This window comes from Diadema antillarum, unplaced genomic scaffold (assembly GCF_040938485.1).
Source record: "Diadema antillarum isolate AM-2024a unplaced genomic scaffold, OU_Dant_1.0 seq00000382_RagTag, whole genome shotgun sequence".
Classification (NCBI taxonomy): domain Eukaryota; kingdom Metazoa; phylum Echinodermata; class Echinoidea; order Diadematoida; family Diadematidae; genus Diadema; species Diadema antillarum.
This window is the reverse complement of record NW_027271380.1, coordinates 420,079-438,250: the sequence shown is the minus strand read 5'-3', so window position 1 is coordinate 438,250 and position 18,172 is coordinate 420,079. Positions and strand designations below refer to the sequence as shown.

The 18,172-nt window shown below is 37.1% G+C and overlaps 1 protein-coding gene across 1 annotated transcript; it reads right to left on the bottom strand.

The window, feature by feature from the left end:
• Window positions 1-262: 262 nt before the first annotated feature.
• Window positions 263-15,450, bottom strand: LOC139731634 (uncharacterized). Its single transcript, XM_071642525.1, has 3 exons — window positions 14,952-15,450; window positions 670-854; window positions 263-400 (listed from the first exon to the last, which is right to left on the bottom strand). Exons 1-3 carry the CDS (start codon window positions 15,448-15,450, stop codon window positions 263-265), a joined length of 822 nt encoding a protein of 273 aa, XP_071498626.1.
• Between the last annotated feature and the right edge of the window lie 2,722 nt (window positions 15,451-18,172).

Sequence of the window (18,172 nt, the reverse complement as noted above, 5' to 3'; positions counted from 1 at the left end):
AAAAAAAAACAGAATCAAAAGCGTCACTCCAAAACAGTCTGGTAAGGTACTTTAATAAACAAACCATTGTGGCAGTAGTCATTGGAGATATGGACATTTTGCTTTCCTGGACATAACAGTGTTGTCTCCAACTTTTACTACGATAGTAGCTTATTGGCTGTAAGGCACATAATTTGTTTTAATAGAGTCTTTGTGAGTATTGTCTGTATCACATTAATGTAATGCCCCTCTAAAAGAAAACAACTCAAGACGATGCAAAGAGTTACATGTGATCGGTTCCCGCCAGGTAGTACTTGGAGCCAAGGGCCTGTTTTTCTCGCTCAAGCTGTTCCTGGTCCGATCTCTCCCGCTCGGTCATCTTCTTCAGTTTCATCCGCCGATTCTGGAACCAAATCTTGACCTAGCGAAATGACAGATAAGACAGGTGAATGAATGTGTGTAAGCAAGCACCATGGGACAGACAGCTTTAAGTATGTTAAGACATCTTAAAATCTTTATTGCAACTGGCAAAGGCATAGTAAATATATGGCGACCGCGCTCGCTCCGGACGCAGTTATTATGTATCATGTGTTCAGCATACTAGTACTCGCGCGCAACTGGGACAGCACAGCTTAATCAGTTAATGGCGGGTGCTCTGCAAGGTCAGATTGGTCCATAGGGTTCACTGACCTGTCTCTCGGAAAGATGTAGGGCCTCGGCGATTCTGGTCCGTCTGTCCCTCGTCAGGTACATGTTCTCCTGGAACGCCTTCTCCAGCTCGATGATCTGCAGCTTCGAGTACGGCCGCCGCTTGGTGCGCCTGACCGAACTGGACGATGAGGGCGGGACCCAGCCACTCCCATGATTCGATGAGGCTGTGACGAGAGATATAGATCGATAATTATGCAAAGCACTTTGGTTTATTCGTTGTAGTAATCATTGTTGGACTGAGAATGATAGCTGGACTGAAAATGATTGCTAGAGACTTATTCCGTGTGTGATGGGACTACAAGGGGATCAGAAGATTTTGTTTTAATGGAAAAACTACGAGACGGCTATACCCCTCTTTTCCCGGTTGAGTGGGCCCAAATGGACTCCTTGGAAAGAATAGAGCATGCTGTCACTGGATGTAACCATAATATTCGTATTTTATGTTTTCAGGAGTGTATTATTGTTCTGTCTGGTCTATAGTAGTCCTCAGTTCTCCACTGTGAATACTATCATAATTATACTACTCGTGCATTTACTCGTTCTTAATGTGTGGACTGATGTACTGTGTAGCACTATTGAGGCAAGCAGATGCTGAAGACTCCATGTGAATCGTACGAGCGAACGATGTTCATTGTGAGTGAATGCAGCACATATCCCCCGGATCGTCATTCAGTCCAGTGCACTACAATCCCTATGTTGTTTCTTACGCCTTATATACATTGGTAATATGATATACGAGAGATTTAAATCAAATCAATATCTTGATATTTGTTTCGTAATGTTACACACGTACACGTTTCTACATGCGTTCAATATTACCTTGAGTGTGTTAGGTTTCTTTCGTTATGTTCTCCATAACGAAGATTTCACCTTAAAGGGGATGGCTAGTACCTGATTAGTGGGAATCAGTGGGAATGCTGGGGGTGATTGTTCCAATCCTTGTGGGATTCATTTAAGAGTACATTATACCTATTGTTCTGTGAAAATTATTTGCTTCAGAATGGTCTCATGTTCAAGTAATATGTAGTTTAATGTTTCCAGGTTAGCATGCCTGTACAGTGTCGGAGCGATCGTCAACGGCCTGTTAACATCGCCCCGATACTGTACAGGCATGCTAACCTGGAAACATTAAACTGCACATTACTTGAATATGAGACCATTCTGAAGCAAATAATTTTCACACAACAATTATAATGTACCTTTAATGAATCCCACAAGGATTAATTGGAATAATCATCCCCACTAGCATTCAAACTGATTCCCACTGATACTAGCCATCCCCTTTAATGGTGTGTTGGTGGATTTTTTTTTCTTTCTCTCTCTTTCTCTCCCTCTCTTTCTCCGAGTGGACTGGTTATATTATCATTACATAGTAACTACCAGCACTATTTGCCTCTTTGCAATGGTATGATTTTTTTCCTCGTCTATTCTCATAATATACTCCTCTTCAGTTATGGCGTAGTATCGAAAATCTCTTTTGTCATGCTCCGTTCATACAACGATGTCCACATCAATTTATGATTAGCATGCAGCGCAAAAAAAAAAATGCCATCTGCACTCTTGAAGAGGGAAAATCAAAGGATAAACATATGAAAAGGGCAACAGTTGACCCAAAAAATAAAGATAATGAATATCCAGCGATTCTGAGCATACGGCTTCATTCCACTCAGGCACAATAAACCCTTGTGGTGGTGATTTTGGCTTTTTAAATTGCTCGCAGTTAGAACGCACTCTCAGTTGAGGTGTATTATACTTTCCAGCTCAAGGTTTGTTTCTTTTTTTTTTCCAGTTTTGGTTTTGTTTTGTTTTTTGTTTGTTTGGTTGTTTCTTTCTTCTTTTTTTTTTTTTTGGGGGGGGGTATCTCTATTGGTGGATATTCCTGTATGTTGTTGTTCTTCAATGTATACATTTACACAGGTTCTTAGAAATCATTGACATTGAAAATATTATAAATAACGCACATTCGCATACTTTTCAATAACATTGTCTGCTCGTCTCGCGATAAGACGCCAAATTAATGTGACTTTTCTTTTGGATTCTTGTCAAGAGCGAAGTGAAGGTATCATTAATGTTATTGTCATATGTGACCCTGCAACACAAAACGAACAAAAAGTCGCCAGACGTGGATTTTTTTTTTTAGTTAAGGGCAGATTCCGAAGCAGACTCTGAGCTTTAAAATTATGTATAACGCAATTCAAATGGACTCCCCTAACCTACCTAAATACTGGAAAGAAAGCACACACTCTGGAAAAGTGTGAACTGAGAAAAGAGGCTCCGAAGTACAGGGTCTATTCAAGCGCTTTTAAAATCTTTCAAATATCCGTGCTAGCTGTGCGATGAAAGGGACAAAACACAGGATGTCAACCACCGGAGCAACAACAATGAAGAAATTATCAGATTAAGCTGAAATTGAGAATGTACTATTAACACATTATGTCCATGACTAAGGCTAATTTTCACAGAAGTACTTCGAAGCATTATCTTATCAAAAGTTATTAGACTTGAAAGTGAAGAGTGTGTAAAGGATTTCAAGAAATGAAGGGGGGCTCTACAGTCTAATACAAACCTGATCCTTCTACTCTCCCCAAAGAAGGGGTTGTAGAAAAACTGCTGAAAACACACTTTCCCATTCGTGTTATGGTCCAAAACTTAAGAATAATGTAAAATAAAGATAGCTCTTTAAGAAAATATGAAAAACTCAAGATTAATTTAGTTGACCCATTTCACATGTTTTGAGTCCTCACGTAAAATCAAGGGGTGTGACTTTTTGTTTGTTTTGTGATGCAAGGTCACATAGTTTCTTGTCCATTAAACGTAAGCAATAACTTTGACGTTAGCGTGTTTTTTTTTTTTTTGTCATAAGGAAAAGTTGATTAACTTTACTAATATGCGCTGAAAACTGAAATCTTCACAAGGCAATTTCGGGGTTGGCTACAGCTCACAATACCTTGAGTACTTCGTGTAGTACCTTGCTTGATTGGTGATTTAGTTACTTAGCATAGGGTGATTCTCATTTTTTTTATGGCTGTCCATTATAAGGACGAATTCCCGGAAAAGAAAAACCGTTCTCACATGTGCAAAATTGCTTATTAAAATCGATCTCTCGTCGACTGAGTTTTTACTACGCATTCTAGGCCATGTTTGCGTCCGCTCAATTTACGACGCAGCGAGTCACGCCTATACTTGATGCAGTGATCATGAAGTATGGGGCGGCATTTTACTTTGTTTGACTATAGGCAGCGTCTCCGCGTCATTCAAATCTGCTTTGCAACATGACGCGGGGAGTGATCTATGAGGAGAACGGTCAGCACAGTCGTTGTCTAAAGCTCCGCGTCGCAAATCTAAAGCTACATAATATTAAATACATTGCTGCGACGCATGTATTGTCGGCAGTGTTTGATAGCTATCTTCATCTTCTTATGAGATGTATCATCATCCTGTTGGACTGGCTTTCTGTGGACCGCCTTGGAGATCGAGAACGTCATTTAACAATTTGTGTGCTACATTTATAACCTGTCCATAAGTTTGTGTGTTCAATTTGTACGCTTTTGACACATTGGCACACATTAATGGTTAAGAGGTATCCAACAAGTAGCTGTTTTGGCTTTCATTTACGTCGCAAACCCAAGCATTGATATTCTTTCTTTAGAAAATTCAGCGGAAGATTTGGGTCCCACTCGATAGTTTCCACGAAATCCAGTTGCCCAGAACGAATTACTTTGGTAACTAATCCCTTTACTGCAACAATTACAAAATATAATGTTTTATGGAATTGTTTCCTATTATATCCGTTACTTTCCTTCCGAATATCTATCATACTTCAGTTTGTGTAAATGGAATGGTTAATAAAACATTTATTATAGTATAAGATACGCCATTTGGTCAAGATCTTGATATATCATCATTCCTGTAACAAATGCGAACATAATATGCAGTGCATGTTCAAGTCACATCAGTTTAACCCTCTAACTTAATATGTGAATTAATCCCTTATAATTTATTATATACAACGCTGTGCATTTTTCTAAGCAATCAGCACTCATTGCACACAAAAGGTTAAGTCGTATTCAAAGTAGGGGTTTTTCCTGGATGTTTTTGCCGTATGAGAACGGAAAATTTAAACGTTCGACTGGTACGAGTGAGGACAGGTGCCTTACATCACTTCTTACTGTGGAATGGAAAGATGTATTTTATTGTTTGACTTTCTCCTAATCTACAAACCAACACTGATGCATATAACAGAGGGGATAGGAAACTTTGCAGGTACCAAACAAACGCTCTGCAAAGACCTGTTGTGCAGTATAAAAAGAAACAAAAGCAAAAACCAAAGCAAAACAAAAATAGAAAAGAACAAAATTCTGATCTGAGTTAAAAATTGCTGGTAGGCGCATCATCTTAGGATTTCAATGTATACAGAGCAAAGGGAAGAATAGTACATGGAGTACAAATGGTCGCGTATTGTGGATGCAGTTTAAAAACAGCACTGAACATGCTTCGAAAAGGTTTTTCCCCTTTCAGTGGTGTTTAAACTCGTTACGATAATGTTTAATGATTCCCATTCATCCCTCTATACTGCTTCCCGTGGTTTTAATGTTTTAGCTGCTGTAGATTGCGGCTATACATGTCGCTTTCTTGTTAGCATTCCGTATGCATGTTCGTGTACAACAACAACATGGGCTATTCGAGAACAATTAGTCCTCAGAGTCATGACAACTCGCTTTCCAGAAGCAGTCAGATGATTAGGAGAGCTGAAGAAAAGAATAATCGGCTGCTCTAAAGTCTATCATCGATATGATATGCAAATGAGCTCTGATATCGACCAATCGCAGAGAGAGGGGGACAAGGCTATTACTGTCGGAAACAGTGCTTGTTTATGTAGTTTTTAAGAAATATAAAACGCGCTCTCGATCATTTCGTGTATTTTTGCTTTCAATTTCTGCTGGATATTTTTTTTTTTGTCACGAAAAACGTTATTTGAAAACAAACAAACAAACAAACAAATTTACCTCAAGACATGTGTTAATTACACCAGAATCGTTGGAAGGACCCGTAAGTGCAACACAATAACGAAAACGTGATATACACGGAAGAGCTGATTGTGAGTATATCTGCAGTCATATTGCTCTCAGGAGCCTTTTCCGTTCACACGCCCTGCCCTTCAAGTTGTTATTGTTGAGCGATTGTCCCTAACCCTGGCAAGAAAGTGGGGCAACTCGGAAATTTGTAATGACGTTGAGTTCTTTGATTGACAAAATTAGAAAAAAAAAATGAACTTAGCTGATTTATCTCCAAGCACATAAAAACCCATATATCATACATCATGCAACTGTCGAAACCTCATTATGTATGTATTTGTAAATGTATTATTATAATGGCTATATGATCATTACATCAATGGGTCTGCGTTAGTTTATCTAATTGTTGTATATTAGGTAAATGGACACACCCATTGCGTGTAATCTCTCTGGTCATTTCGTATTTAAACATATAAGACTTTCTTTACCTCTACAAACGCTTTGTTGAATACAGTGCACAACTGTCTAAAACAGTTTGTTTATTATGCGTCATTTATTCTTGTTAAATAAAGAGAAAGCATTTTTTTCGTTCGCTCATTCGTTCCTAGCTCTTCGTGCGAACGATTGCTCACGTACATTTGCTGTGTGATTTCACTGCTTATACCCCATGATATTTAGAAATAGCCAAAGCAAGCTGATACGTATACGTGAACGTCACATTATGTGACCGGCATAATTATCACGTAACAAAACTCCACAACAAAGTTCTGAGGTTTCAAATCCTTATATGAAACGATATTGCCCCAAATATGAAATACAGTGCCCTCCCGTTATAACAATCACCGTTATAACGAAATTCAGGTTACAACGAAATAAAGATTCAGACCACAGCATTATGCTTTCTTTTTTATTGTATAATCGTTCGGTTAAAGCGAAATTTCGATACATAGAAAATTGCCGGCCCAGAGGACTTCGTTATTACGGTAGTCCACTGCAGTCCTTAAAAAAAAAATCGCCTTTGCAGAATGGCAGTCTTCTATAATGAAGAGACTTCAGAACTTTCCTGTGCGAATAAGGAAACAAAACAAACACAAACACGTCACAAACAGCAGTGAATGGATTGATATACAAACAAACACTACATGACAGTCAATTTCAACGGCTTTTCTGTTTAGATCACACGCCAAACCTTTGCGAAAGTGTTTTTTATATTCTGATTTCAGATAAGCGAGCTAGGCAGGTGACACAAAATGAATTAAAGCTATAAAATTGCCAAGGCCATCCCAGCTCGTATCAGCGAGACTTTCAACTTTATTATACTTTATATGAGTGCACTCCATTCGCACTCTCTCAATGCTATACGTTTGGTGACCCTCACCTCAAAATGTATACTTTCGAAAAGTGCGCCTTACACGGTGAGAAACTACTACACCAAAGTTATATTACTGTTCGTGTTTTGTTTTGCTTCGTCGTGTTTTGTTTTTGTTTTTTCAGGGGTGGGGGTAGGGGGTTAACGTCTTTAAAAAAAAAAATGCTGCTCGTTCATCCTGTACTCAGACCTCGGTAGGGCGTATCAGGTATCCAGATATAATACGAGACTCGATACCCGTGTAGTGAAAGAAGCGGGCTTGCAGGTTGGCGATGTGCTTGTTATCAGGACGCCAAATGCCGACACACAATATCACAATTACTGATAAAACTTAACGTCTGTAACATGATGGCCCTGGAGTATCAGCTTTCATTAAAATGAGCGTCCTTATAGCAATTGCATTCTCCTCCAGTAGGTGCATAGTACATGCAATGCAAAGCTTCGCGGGGAAAAAAAAAAAACTACACCCAAGATACTCTATACGTTTTATGGCATTGTCAAGAGCACGGAGTCTACGGTGGGAGGCTAGAAAAGGTAACTATAAAAATGTTATACACTTCATAAACCGATGTGCAGAGCAATGAGTGTTAAGTGATATGGATCTAATGAGGAATTACGACCATTAACGTCAAATAGTGTAGTAGCGGTGTGTCAAAGTTAATATACCGTATTCAAGACACACCTGTTCATGTAAACGGGCGCGTTCATAAAACTATAGGAGCTTATTAGCTGATATCCTTTAGTACATCAATACCACGTTTAAGTGCCGCAGGCTATAAAATTAAGGGGGAACACACTAAATAGATAAATCTGGATTTATTACTGCCAATCTACAGACAGGTTTTGTGTAATTGCGACAAATTACGATCTAATTACAAAGCATTATGATGGTCATAGAGAATAAAAGCCAGCATTTTTTCATCGTTGAGCAGTGATTTATCGGTGCGACTTTATGTTTCAGGTTATTTGTTTTATCATTCTTTTTTTTTTCTTTATTTTACTTTTATGGCTCGTGTACTCCTGTAAACGTTATAACATTTGGTTATGACGTTCGTATTCTTTTACGCTGGAAATGAAAACATCTACTTATTCAGGGTGTCTGGCCCATTTTTTTTTTTTTTTTTTTACGTTTTGCTTTTCCTAGATTGATTTTGTCTCTGTACACACTCCGATAGATTATCGAGACTTAAGGAGGAAGGGAGGAGAAACGTAAGATTTTAGAATTTTTCCTTTATTCGACAGTGTTTTACTAAGAATTTGAAACAAGTGGAAGAAACTCGTATGTGTTGAGATGCTTGTGGGATAGCATACCTGCAGTGTCTGGAAGCTAAAAACAAGACATTAATACATGCTTGAGTGACACAGCTTTTAGTAAATAGAGAGAATGTCATTATTGTCCGAGACCTTGAATCAGCATGATGCATTGTAAGAACAAATTAGCAAGATGTAGAAAGTTGAATGCATTTTTTTTTTCAGAAACATGTATTACTCTGTGATGCAGGGGAAGTGAAGGGGAAGTGTATTGTTACCATGATTAGGCGTTGGTTGATTCTAATGAAGCCTGAACCGTGCTTTCGAGGGGATCGGGTAATTTCTTTTTATTTCATGGGTTTTTGTTTGTTTATTCAGTCTAAATCTTTAATTCAATCCAATTCATTACTTCAACTCCCATTCAGAATTTGACATATTCTATTGACTGATTTGAATGCATCCAGGAACTTAATCTTTAGGTAAAGTTCACAGTGTAAAGTTCTGAATACATATGATATTTATTTTTGGTTACTACTGTTTGACTAGATTATGTTTACTACCAATGTAATTTGTGGAAAAACTTGATGAATTAAATATCGAAGAGGTTCATACTGATCAGCTTTCACATCTGATGGTTACATGAACTGCAAAGTATGTTCTTGGGCCTACAATTCGATTGTCAGTCCTAGAAAAATCATATACAATTTCAATTTACTCCCCGTAGTGTTTACACTTCATCAATCAGTTTAATGTTAGATGTCTGCGACTCACAAAATATGCAAAACGACGCATCCATTTAAAAGTGAATACCAGCCAACAAAAAAAAAAAATAGAAATGAAAATAATCACCAGTATTTCGTTGGGTATGTACAGGGCATGACACAAATATACTGCGAGATGAAAATCATTCTGACAGCAAATTGAATAAAGTCTGGTAGGTCAATCTGAAATACACTTAAAGGGGATGGCTAGTAACCGATCAGTGGGAATCAAAGAGAATGCTGAGGGATGATTGTTCCAATCCTTGTGGGATTCATTTAAGAGTACATTATATATCTACTGTTGTGTGAAAATTATTTGCTTCAGAATGGTCTCATATTTAAGTAATGTAAAGATTAATGCCCCGTCACTGACCAGGGACGCTTACCTGGAAACATTAAACTGCAAATTACTTGAATATGAGACCATTCTGAGGCAAATAATTTTCACACAAGAATAGATATATAATGTACTCTTAAATGAACCCCACAAGGATTGGAACAATCATCCTCCAGCATTCCCACTGATTCCCACTGATCAGTTACTAGCCATCCCCTTTAACGGAGAGCACCCAAGAAGCCTTGAAATTCAACAGTAATCTATTTTTTTTCTCAGTTTCTTGATTGGATTGGATGGGATTGGATTGGATTGGATTGGATTGGATTGGATTAGATTGGATTGGATTGGATTAGATTAGATTGGATTGGATTTGATTGGATTGGAATGGATTGGATTGGATTATGGTTTATTGAAACAAACATCCAAAGTAGTAGCCCGACAGGTAAATCATAATGCATCACATTATTTCAACAATGACAAATACCGATTACATTAACATGACAAATATACAGCTTCATTTCAGTCATCATCATTATCATCATCAAATCCCTGTTCTTCTTTTTCTCTTTCTCTTCTCGTGTTCCTATTTTTTTTTCTTCTTCTTCAGCATTTCTCCTTTTTTTCTCTCTTCTTTTTCTTGTTTTCGAGCATTATTCTTTAGATGTAGAAACTTGGACCACGCATTCCTTCCGATTTGACGTCCGTTTTATTGTCCATAAAAGAAAGATTTAGTTTTCCTACCTAATGCCACTCACACACACGCCGTCTCAAGCAAAGAATGGCGTCATTAATGATATCAATGAGCAAGAACGCATTGTGCTACGACAAGGGATAACGTCATGCATGTCGATATGAGGGTAAGCACTAAATCCCTCTGGTACATTCCACCGGGTCATTGCCACACATGAAAGTTTCATTACACAGGAGACTGCCGTTATCATATCAATTTTTTGAGGAAGTATTTTATGTTAACTGAATGAATTCTTCATTTCACGACTGAAAATTGGGTCCACGCCATTTCTCGGAAGAGTATCAGCCTTGTCACGTGGTATCAGCGTCTGGCTCTGTGAAACTTTACTTTCAGACGTGAAGACTTTCAGCCACTATTCTGTTGTATTGCACATACAAGGATTACGCAAAATAAAAACTTGCACGTCTTAATATCAGCACGTGTGTCACATGATCAACTTTTGATGTGATGTAAGTGTAACACAATATCTGCTTCATGCGTAGACAGGAATTCAAGGCTCAAATTACTGACGAAAAATAGACGACGTCAAAAAAAAAGATATTGGAAATGTGTTTCAACATAACCCTAAATCCATCTTTTGGTATTAAGAAAGGTCTTCCTTGTTATACAATTGCAACTTATACAATTGCAACTGATTACATCTGAAAAGGAAAGAATCATATTAAAGTGGAAGAAGCATAGACGTCTTAAAATCATTTGTAGTAAACTCTGAAAATCATCACTTGGAGCTTACATATATTCTACAAGCTTCTGCTTTTTATTATGTTCCTCATTATTACATATCATTCGTATTTGCTTATAACATATTTGCTTACTTCCATCTCAAATTCACTATTTTGTGCTGTACGTCTCACTTCATATCAACTAGAATATAAAGTTAATGTGGAATATTATACAATAAATGGATATTGTATTGATCACATATATTTTTCCAACTTTATTTTCACAATTCACATGCTGCTTCATACCAAATACATGCATGATAATGAAAAATACATTATGAAAAACTAAAATTAACACCAAAAACTATGGTATCTTGATCTTCCAAAGAGTAGTTAACGAACAATCGCCTCACAAACATATTTAACCTTTATAACAAGAATAACACAGAGAAAAGCATAATATATTATGTCCAGCAGTTTTTACTTAAATTAGAATCACTTAAGCTTGTATAAATCTCTTGTTTTCAGCTTCCAAACACTGCGTGTATGCTATCGCATAAAAATCTTAAGACATTTGTGTTTCTTCCACTTGTTTCAAACTTTCATTGAAATACTATGGAATTATTATAAAGGTAACGATTTTAGAACCTTCTCTTTTTCCTCCTTCCCCATTTTTAAAAGTCTCGACAAGCTTTGAGAACCACAGGACATTCTTTGATAGCAAAGGATATAAATCTTTATCTTGAAGTAATTTGAAAAAGGTGAAATGTTTTGAAGCTGTAAGTTAAGCTCAGCAGAAACTTTTATAAAAGGTGATGACATCTCTGGATCATAGTCGAAAAAATATCGTAGCCATTGGTAGCTGATTTCAATGACCGGGAAACTCTTTGATTTTGTCACCATACAAAGCTTTAACACTTCGTTGGCTTGTTTGTTTGTTTATTTGTTAGTTGGTTGGTTCGTTGGTTTGTTGTTGATTTTTCTTTCTTTGAGTTTACTGTATTAATCGTAAAAACATGTCAATATGGAGTGGAGATTCTGTGCATGAAAAAATAATTAATGAAAAATTTGTAATGTTTATTTTACTTCAAAGAAAAAAAAAATCTACACTATCTTCCTTGTTCCACCGTACCAATGGTACAGGGCCAATACCTTCATTTCTTCATTTCTCCGTTTTCAACACCATCATTAAAAGTAGATCTGAAGATAAAGTTCCCTGACGAAACACACAATTAATAGGAGAACGTGAGTCAACGTACATGACGTAATGTCGTCAATTTTTACAACTACGTAATGAGGTCATGCATACAAGTGGCATTAAAGCTGTCTCAAATTTTCTTTTCAATCCGCTACAATTAAATAAAGGCGTGTTTTCATTTGCCGCTATATAAAGATAAAAGTGATTGCTAAATTACAAAAATAATGCAAAATGGGGAACAGCCATCCCGATTGAAGCAGTCCACTGGTTACAAAATCTTTATAAAGTTGTATAAATAGAAAAAAAAAAGTTCTGTACTATAAATGTAAATTGAATGCTTCGGAAGCATTTCGTCTGAAATATGTTAAATATAAGAAAGAAATATAAGAAATGGTAACAATTATATTAAGACAAGAACGGATTGTTCATTTCTTATCACAAATAAATTCAAATAAAATGATACACAGGATTTATGAAAGATAATACAGTTCTGAATAACTTTCAAATCAATAAAATTTCTTACTCAAGATATGAGAATATAGTTGCTGAGGACAATAATGATAAAGTAAAGAATTTTAATGATTATCTTGTTAGTATCTATTGGGCCCAAGTTAGCTAAATATGTTCCACGTGTTAACAACTTTTTGAAGAAGGTCTTGGTAATGTAAATATCAACTCTTTAGTTTGTTGTTGTTGTTGTTGTTTTTGCCCCAATAAATTCCCACATAAAAAGATTGAAAATATAGACAATGATATAAAAATAGAAAGAACACTTGGGTAGACGAAGTAGATAATTTACTGGAACGGAGCGTCTTTCCCAGTATGTTGAAACAAGCCAGTGGGTTGTCCCACGAAATATGAAAATAGCAGAGGTTATCCCAGTGTTTAAAAAAATGGCCACGTTTTAGGATCTTGTTAATGATATTCTATACCATTAATCTCTCCTGTTTCTAGAACACTCGAAAAATTGCTTATACACGAACTTTTTTTTCCTTTTTGGTGCACTTTTATATCTTATCAAGCTCAAAAATGTGTTTTTCGCCAGAAACATAACACGGCCGGTGCTATTATAGATTCTTTCGGCAATTGATAATTATATGCACGCCACTGGTACATACCGCGACCTGTCCAAGGCTCATGAGCTCATTATTCTAAAAATCTAAATGTTGTAGGTCCAAAAAATAGGTCCTCTTTTAGAAGTTTGAATCAAAATCAAATTTAAGTGGTCCACAACCACAGGGCAATCAACGCTAACTTACAGCCCTGAAAAATCTCTCCTTTTTTTTTGGATAATTTGCATTCATTTCTATAATATTCATTTATTTATACATAGTGTTCTTTCGTTGTAGGTCTCAATTTATCAGTGGTAGATGTATGATTACTCACAGTGTATCCATTGTACGTACCGGCATGAACTAAGAAATTTCAGGATGGAGTTATTCGCTATTCTCCCCCATCAACCGACACACCCCTATTCTTAATGATGAAAACCACCAAATAGATTAACATAAAAAAGAGGAAAATATTCCCCATAGAACGATACAAAACTGACAAAAATTGGATAAGAAATAAGAAAGATATGACATTTTGAAATTTCAGGTTTTTTTCGGAAAACATTTCTTGACCATTACTTATGAATATTGAAATCAGCAAGTTTACAATCTCATGCTCTCACAATTTCTTGTTATATTTCGTATACAGAAATGACAAAAAATTTCATAATTCAGCTGTATGAATATAAAACTTGCCTCAAAACCACCCAAAATAAAAAAGAAAAAATGTTACTCTGATATATCTTGGTAGGGAACATTATTTTACTTGTATTATCTAGAAATTACATATTTTCCGTATTTCATATTTAACACATATGAAAAACATGGAGGGTATGGCATTATCAACATGCTCCTTTAATATTCATAAGAAATGGTCAAGAAGTGTTTTCCGGGAAAAATGCCATTTCAAAATGTCATATCATTTTATCTTCTCAGATTTTGGTAATTTTCTGTAGTTCTGTAGGGAATGATTTTCTCTTTCTTTTGAACTTTATACATATTTTTTGTGGAATTCCTCTTTTTAAATAGCATGGCGAGTTGGGTTGAAAGCAAAGATGAATTTGGAATTGCTCTTTGTTTTAGACCTTTGATACGTATATTAAGCTGAAGAGAGTCTCAGATTAAGTTATCTTGCGGCAATTATCCTCCTCTGATCTTTAGAATCTCCACAAATGAACATTTATGATCAATGCATCGCCCTAGGTCTACAGTCTCATGCGTAAAATCCGAACCTAAACGGCTCATACCCTCGAAAGCTTCACTCGAGAATGTGGACACAGTGCAGTCGTTTCTATTTTACAGGTAATTATCTATGAGATGAAAGTGTGATTTGGATAAAAGAACAGCCCCCCCCCCCCCCGCCACACGCACACACATACACACTCACACCTTAGAAATAAAAACATCCCGTGGCCTTTGCATAATGACACAGATATTTATTCGGTCAGGTGTAATGACGAATGATGGATTGTGTAGAGAGAGAGAGAGAGAGAGAGCGAGGAGAGAAAGTTTAATTGCAAAAACAGACGAATCTTTTTATATCGAATTGAGATAAATGAGAGAGTAAAGCTTCTGAATAATAAAGAAAGTAATCAAAGTGTATGTGATGATTTTAATGATATATCAAAAATGTCTATTGTTATTCAAAAGGTTCTTCTCTATTTCACGAAGACATCATTATAAAAGCATTGAAAGTGACATCTATCTGTTTTTACATTTAAACTCTTCATAATTATCATATCAAATATTGTGTACTGGGTTATGTGGCTGATCTGAATAGTTTATCAAACAGAACTATAAGTCTAGGGTTCGTGTTGTATGAATGAGAAAGGATTTAGCACAAGTCAGCTTTCTGTAGGACTTACCGAAGGCGCCGTGCCGGTGTGCTATACCATACGTCGGGCCGGGCGCACCACCAACGGCAGCGGCAGTTGCTGACGCCACGGCCGACATGAGCGGCTCGCGGTGCTGCACAGATGCACTTCCCGCCACAACGGCCGCGTTGAGCATGGAAGGGGTCGACGGGGACACCGCGTGGTGGAAATGGCCGTGCGCTGGAAAACTCGACGCCCGGGCCTGCGAATGCGTGTGCGAAGTCGGCGAGGAGAAGTCAAAGTAGCTGCCCGCCGAGAAGTCGTCCGTATACGACGGGATGGCTACACTGGAACTGTCATGGTTGTTGTAATAGGGGTATCGGTGGGCAAGCGTCATCGTGGTCGCGTGAGGTGTAGGCAGATGGCTGGTGCTCTCCGTTCGCGGGCTGACGAACGGCGAGGAAATCGTAGGCGACGCCGATGATGACGAGCGCTGCACGGTCATGGTCGTTGTGTTTGGAGCCCAGGGCTCTGTCATATAGTTCTGCATGATAACGAAGTATAAGGTTCTTGCTCTTTCGTAATGGCGATGTTAGTTTGCTATCTTCTTTGTTTAGCAGGTGCTTACCATATCACTATTTTTAGAAGTTTAAGGCAACATTGCAAGTCTCGCGAGAAAGACGGGTGCAGCTGACACAGCTATCACTAAAACACTATTCCTGCTCTACTAGTAATGAAGGACATCAATGTGAGAGCTTCTTTGATGCAGTTCCAGGAAGAGTTTCAACCTTGAAGCCCTATTTCTCATCAAATTGCGACAGAGTGGTCCTTGTTTTGCTTGCTAGTTTGTGTTTTGGAGCTGAAAATTTTGCTGAAGATTCGGCCTACTCTGACTGAAAGCAAGAAGCGGAGATGCACTTCTCTGAAGTGGCGTGCATTCTCTGACAGCACCCGATATTACCTCGAGAGGTTTTATCACGAGAATGAGTATTTGACCCACTCTGTCGCTTCAAGTGTAAGAGGGCTTCACAAAGTTGCTGGCTCCCAGACCTGTGACGTTGGTAACAGACTGAACAGGTACGGAGATGCGCTGTGAACTAGCTTTGGAATGCTGCTTGGGCTCGATGAATTATGAGGGTAAAAACTCTCTCTCTCTCTCTTGTCGCGTCTGGAAGTTCAATTCATCACAAGACCTACAGTACACTGTAGCTCATTTCCAACAGTACGTTGTCTGTTTCTTATTGTTCTTCTTGTTGTGTTTTCCTAATTGCCCCAACATTCGTTGTAACAGGTGTACCTTCTGCAGCAATGTAAGAAGTTGGATGAAGATTAAGTTGTTGTTGTTGTTGTTGTTTTTCTGTGCAAACCTATACAATCTATGATGCTGAAAATACAGCATAATCATGATAATAACGCAACCACAGCAACAAGCAAAATATGAAGATGAATACAAAATTTAGTGGCAAGAATAGTTAATACTTAAAACAAGATTTGGTCTTTTAAAAAACGGAAGTAAATACTGATCGGTGATAAGGGATATAGATCTTGATCGTGTCAACAAACCATGTCCAAATAAGGAAAAATATATTTAGATATAAAATCAAATTGATAAAAATCAATATTACGTTTGGTCAAGTAATTATCCATGTACATGACAATAGATGAAATGAAGGAAAATAACATTTGTTCTTGTATAGAACAGATGGAGTGCAGTTTAGTAGGTCTTCCATGAGTGCTAGATTTTAATGCATAATGTCATGATACATCATGGATATATAAAAAAAGTGAGTGGAATATTGTAACAGGTGTATTTTTTTTTTCGATATAAGCATGTATATGATAGCATTAAATGAAGGTGAAGAAAAAAGATTGCGACTGTCATTAAGAAGAGAATCCCACACGTCTAGAATGCTGCATCTTACACTTGTTGTTGTCGTTGTTGTTGTTGTTGTTGTTGTTGTTGTTGTTGTTGTTGTTGTTGTTTTCAAACAGGTGCAGTACCCGGCTTCAATGGAGTTGTAGTAAAGGGAGAACTCCGAATAATTTTTAGACTTATACAATTGAACAATTATAAATCTGTCATCGTGGGTACAGAGTTTTATAATTAAAGGTGACTTGTATAAGGAAGAAGAAATTTATAGCAGATCACAATATTCAAGGATGATGACATGGCAGCTTCACTATGATAATGCGTTAGTGGGGACTGAAGGAAGCAGAACAAAAGAAGAAAGCGTGCATAAATTCTACACAGGTGACTTTCTTAAGCAAGCGGTGTTGTAGTGGAATTACACTGCTACATTTCTGAAATACATCAGCCTCTAATCATGTATTAGTGAAGCTGCTATGTCATCATCCTTGTTCAGCGCAATGGTTTCCCTGTTCAAGGACCACAATTAATATCCCGCAAATCTAAACATGGAACTGTCGATTTATGTACTACATGATGTAAAAATATGGAAATCTCCGATAGACTTCGCCTTTTATTTCCTTCTTCTGTCGAATGCTCTGTAATAGTGCCTTGTAAGTTGCCTACTGTTCAGCTGAATATTGCAGAGACTGTACTGCACATACGTGTGACTATACATGATAATGTGTAAGAAGATCATATCGTATGGATGCTGTAAACGTCAGACAAACATCTTTAATATCACTTTTATTTATGTTAAAGATACATTAATATCTTTTATATTGATATCTTGTTTTATATTTTTAACTTTGAAATATTTCCGCGTTTGCAAAATGCTTTAATGCATCATGTGCATGGTACCTACATTACATTCAAAAGTAATGAGCTAGCAGCACATACATTTTAGATGATGTGTTATTTCTACATGTTACTGTTGAGTGAATCACTTTTAGCAATCTCTGCTTTTCGGTGGATCTCTCTTTTATTAAGACAACACGATCTGCATGCTTTGCAAAGATGTTTTACCCATATCCTTCATTTGTCCCCCCCCCCCCCCAATATTATTGAGTAAATCTGATTCGAGGATTGCTTCGATCTCATTTTTTCTGTAAATGCACTTTATATTTTTTATTTGTTTCTGCTTTCCTTTGTGTTACGTAATTCTATGTTTTATATGATGGTATATTTTCATGTACATGTATGATATGTATTTATGTAATATGTCATTTTACCTCGTGATGCGCGGACACGAGGAAGAACAGCCGTTTTGGCTGAATCATGTGCCGCGCAGAAATAAATAGATGAGGTGAAATGTAATTGTAGGCAAGCATATATATATATATATATATATATATATATATATATA

Bases quoted from the DNA above. Each gene is read 5' to 3' on its own strand.
- LOC139731634 (XM_071642525.1), bottom strand. From the start codon at position 15,450: ATGCAGAACTATATGACAGAGCCCTGGGCTCCAAACACAACGACCATG. The intron at 855-14,951 runs GTAAGTCCTACA...CTCTCGTCACAG, and splicing joins ACACCGGCACGGCGCCTTCG to CCTCATCGAATCATGGGAGT. The intron at 401-669 runs GTCAGTGAACCC...TCATTTCGCTAG, and splicing joins TACATCTTTCCGAGAGACAG to GTCAAGATTTGGTTCCAGAA.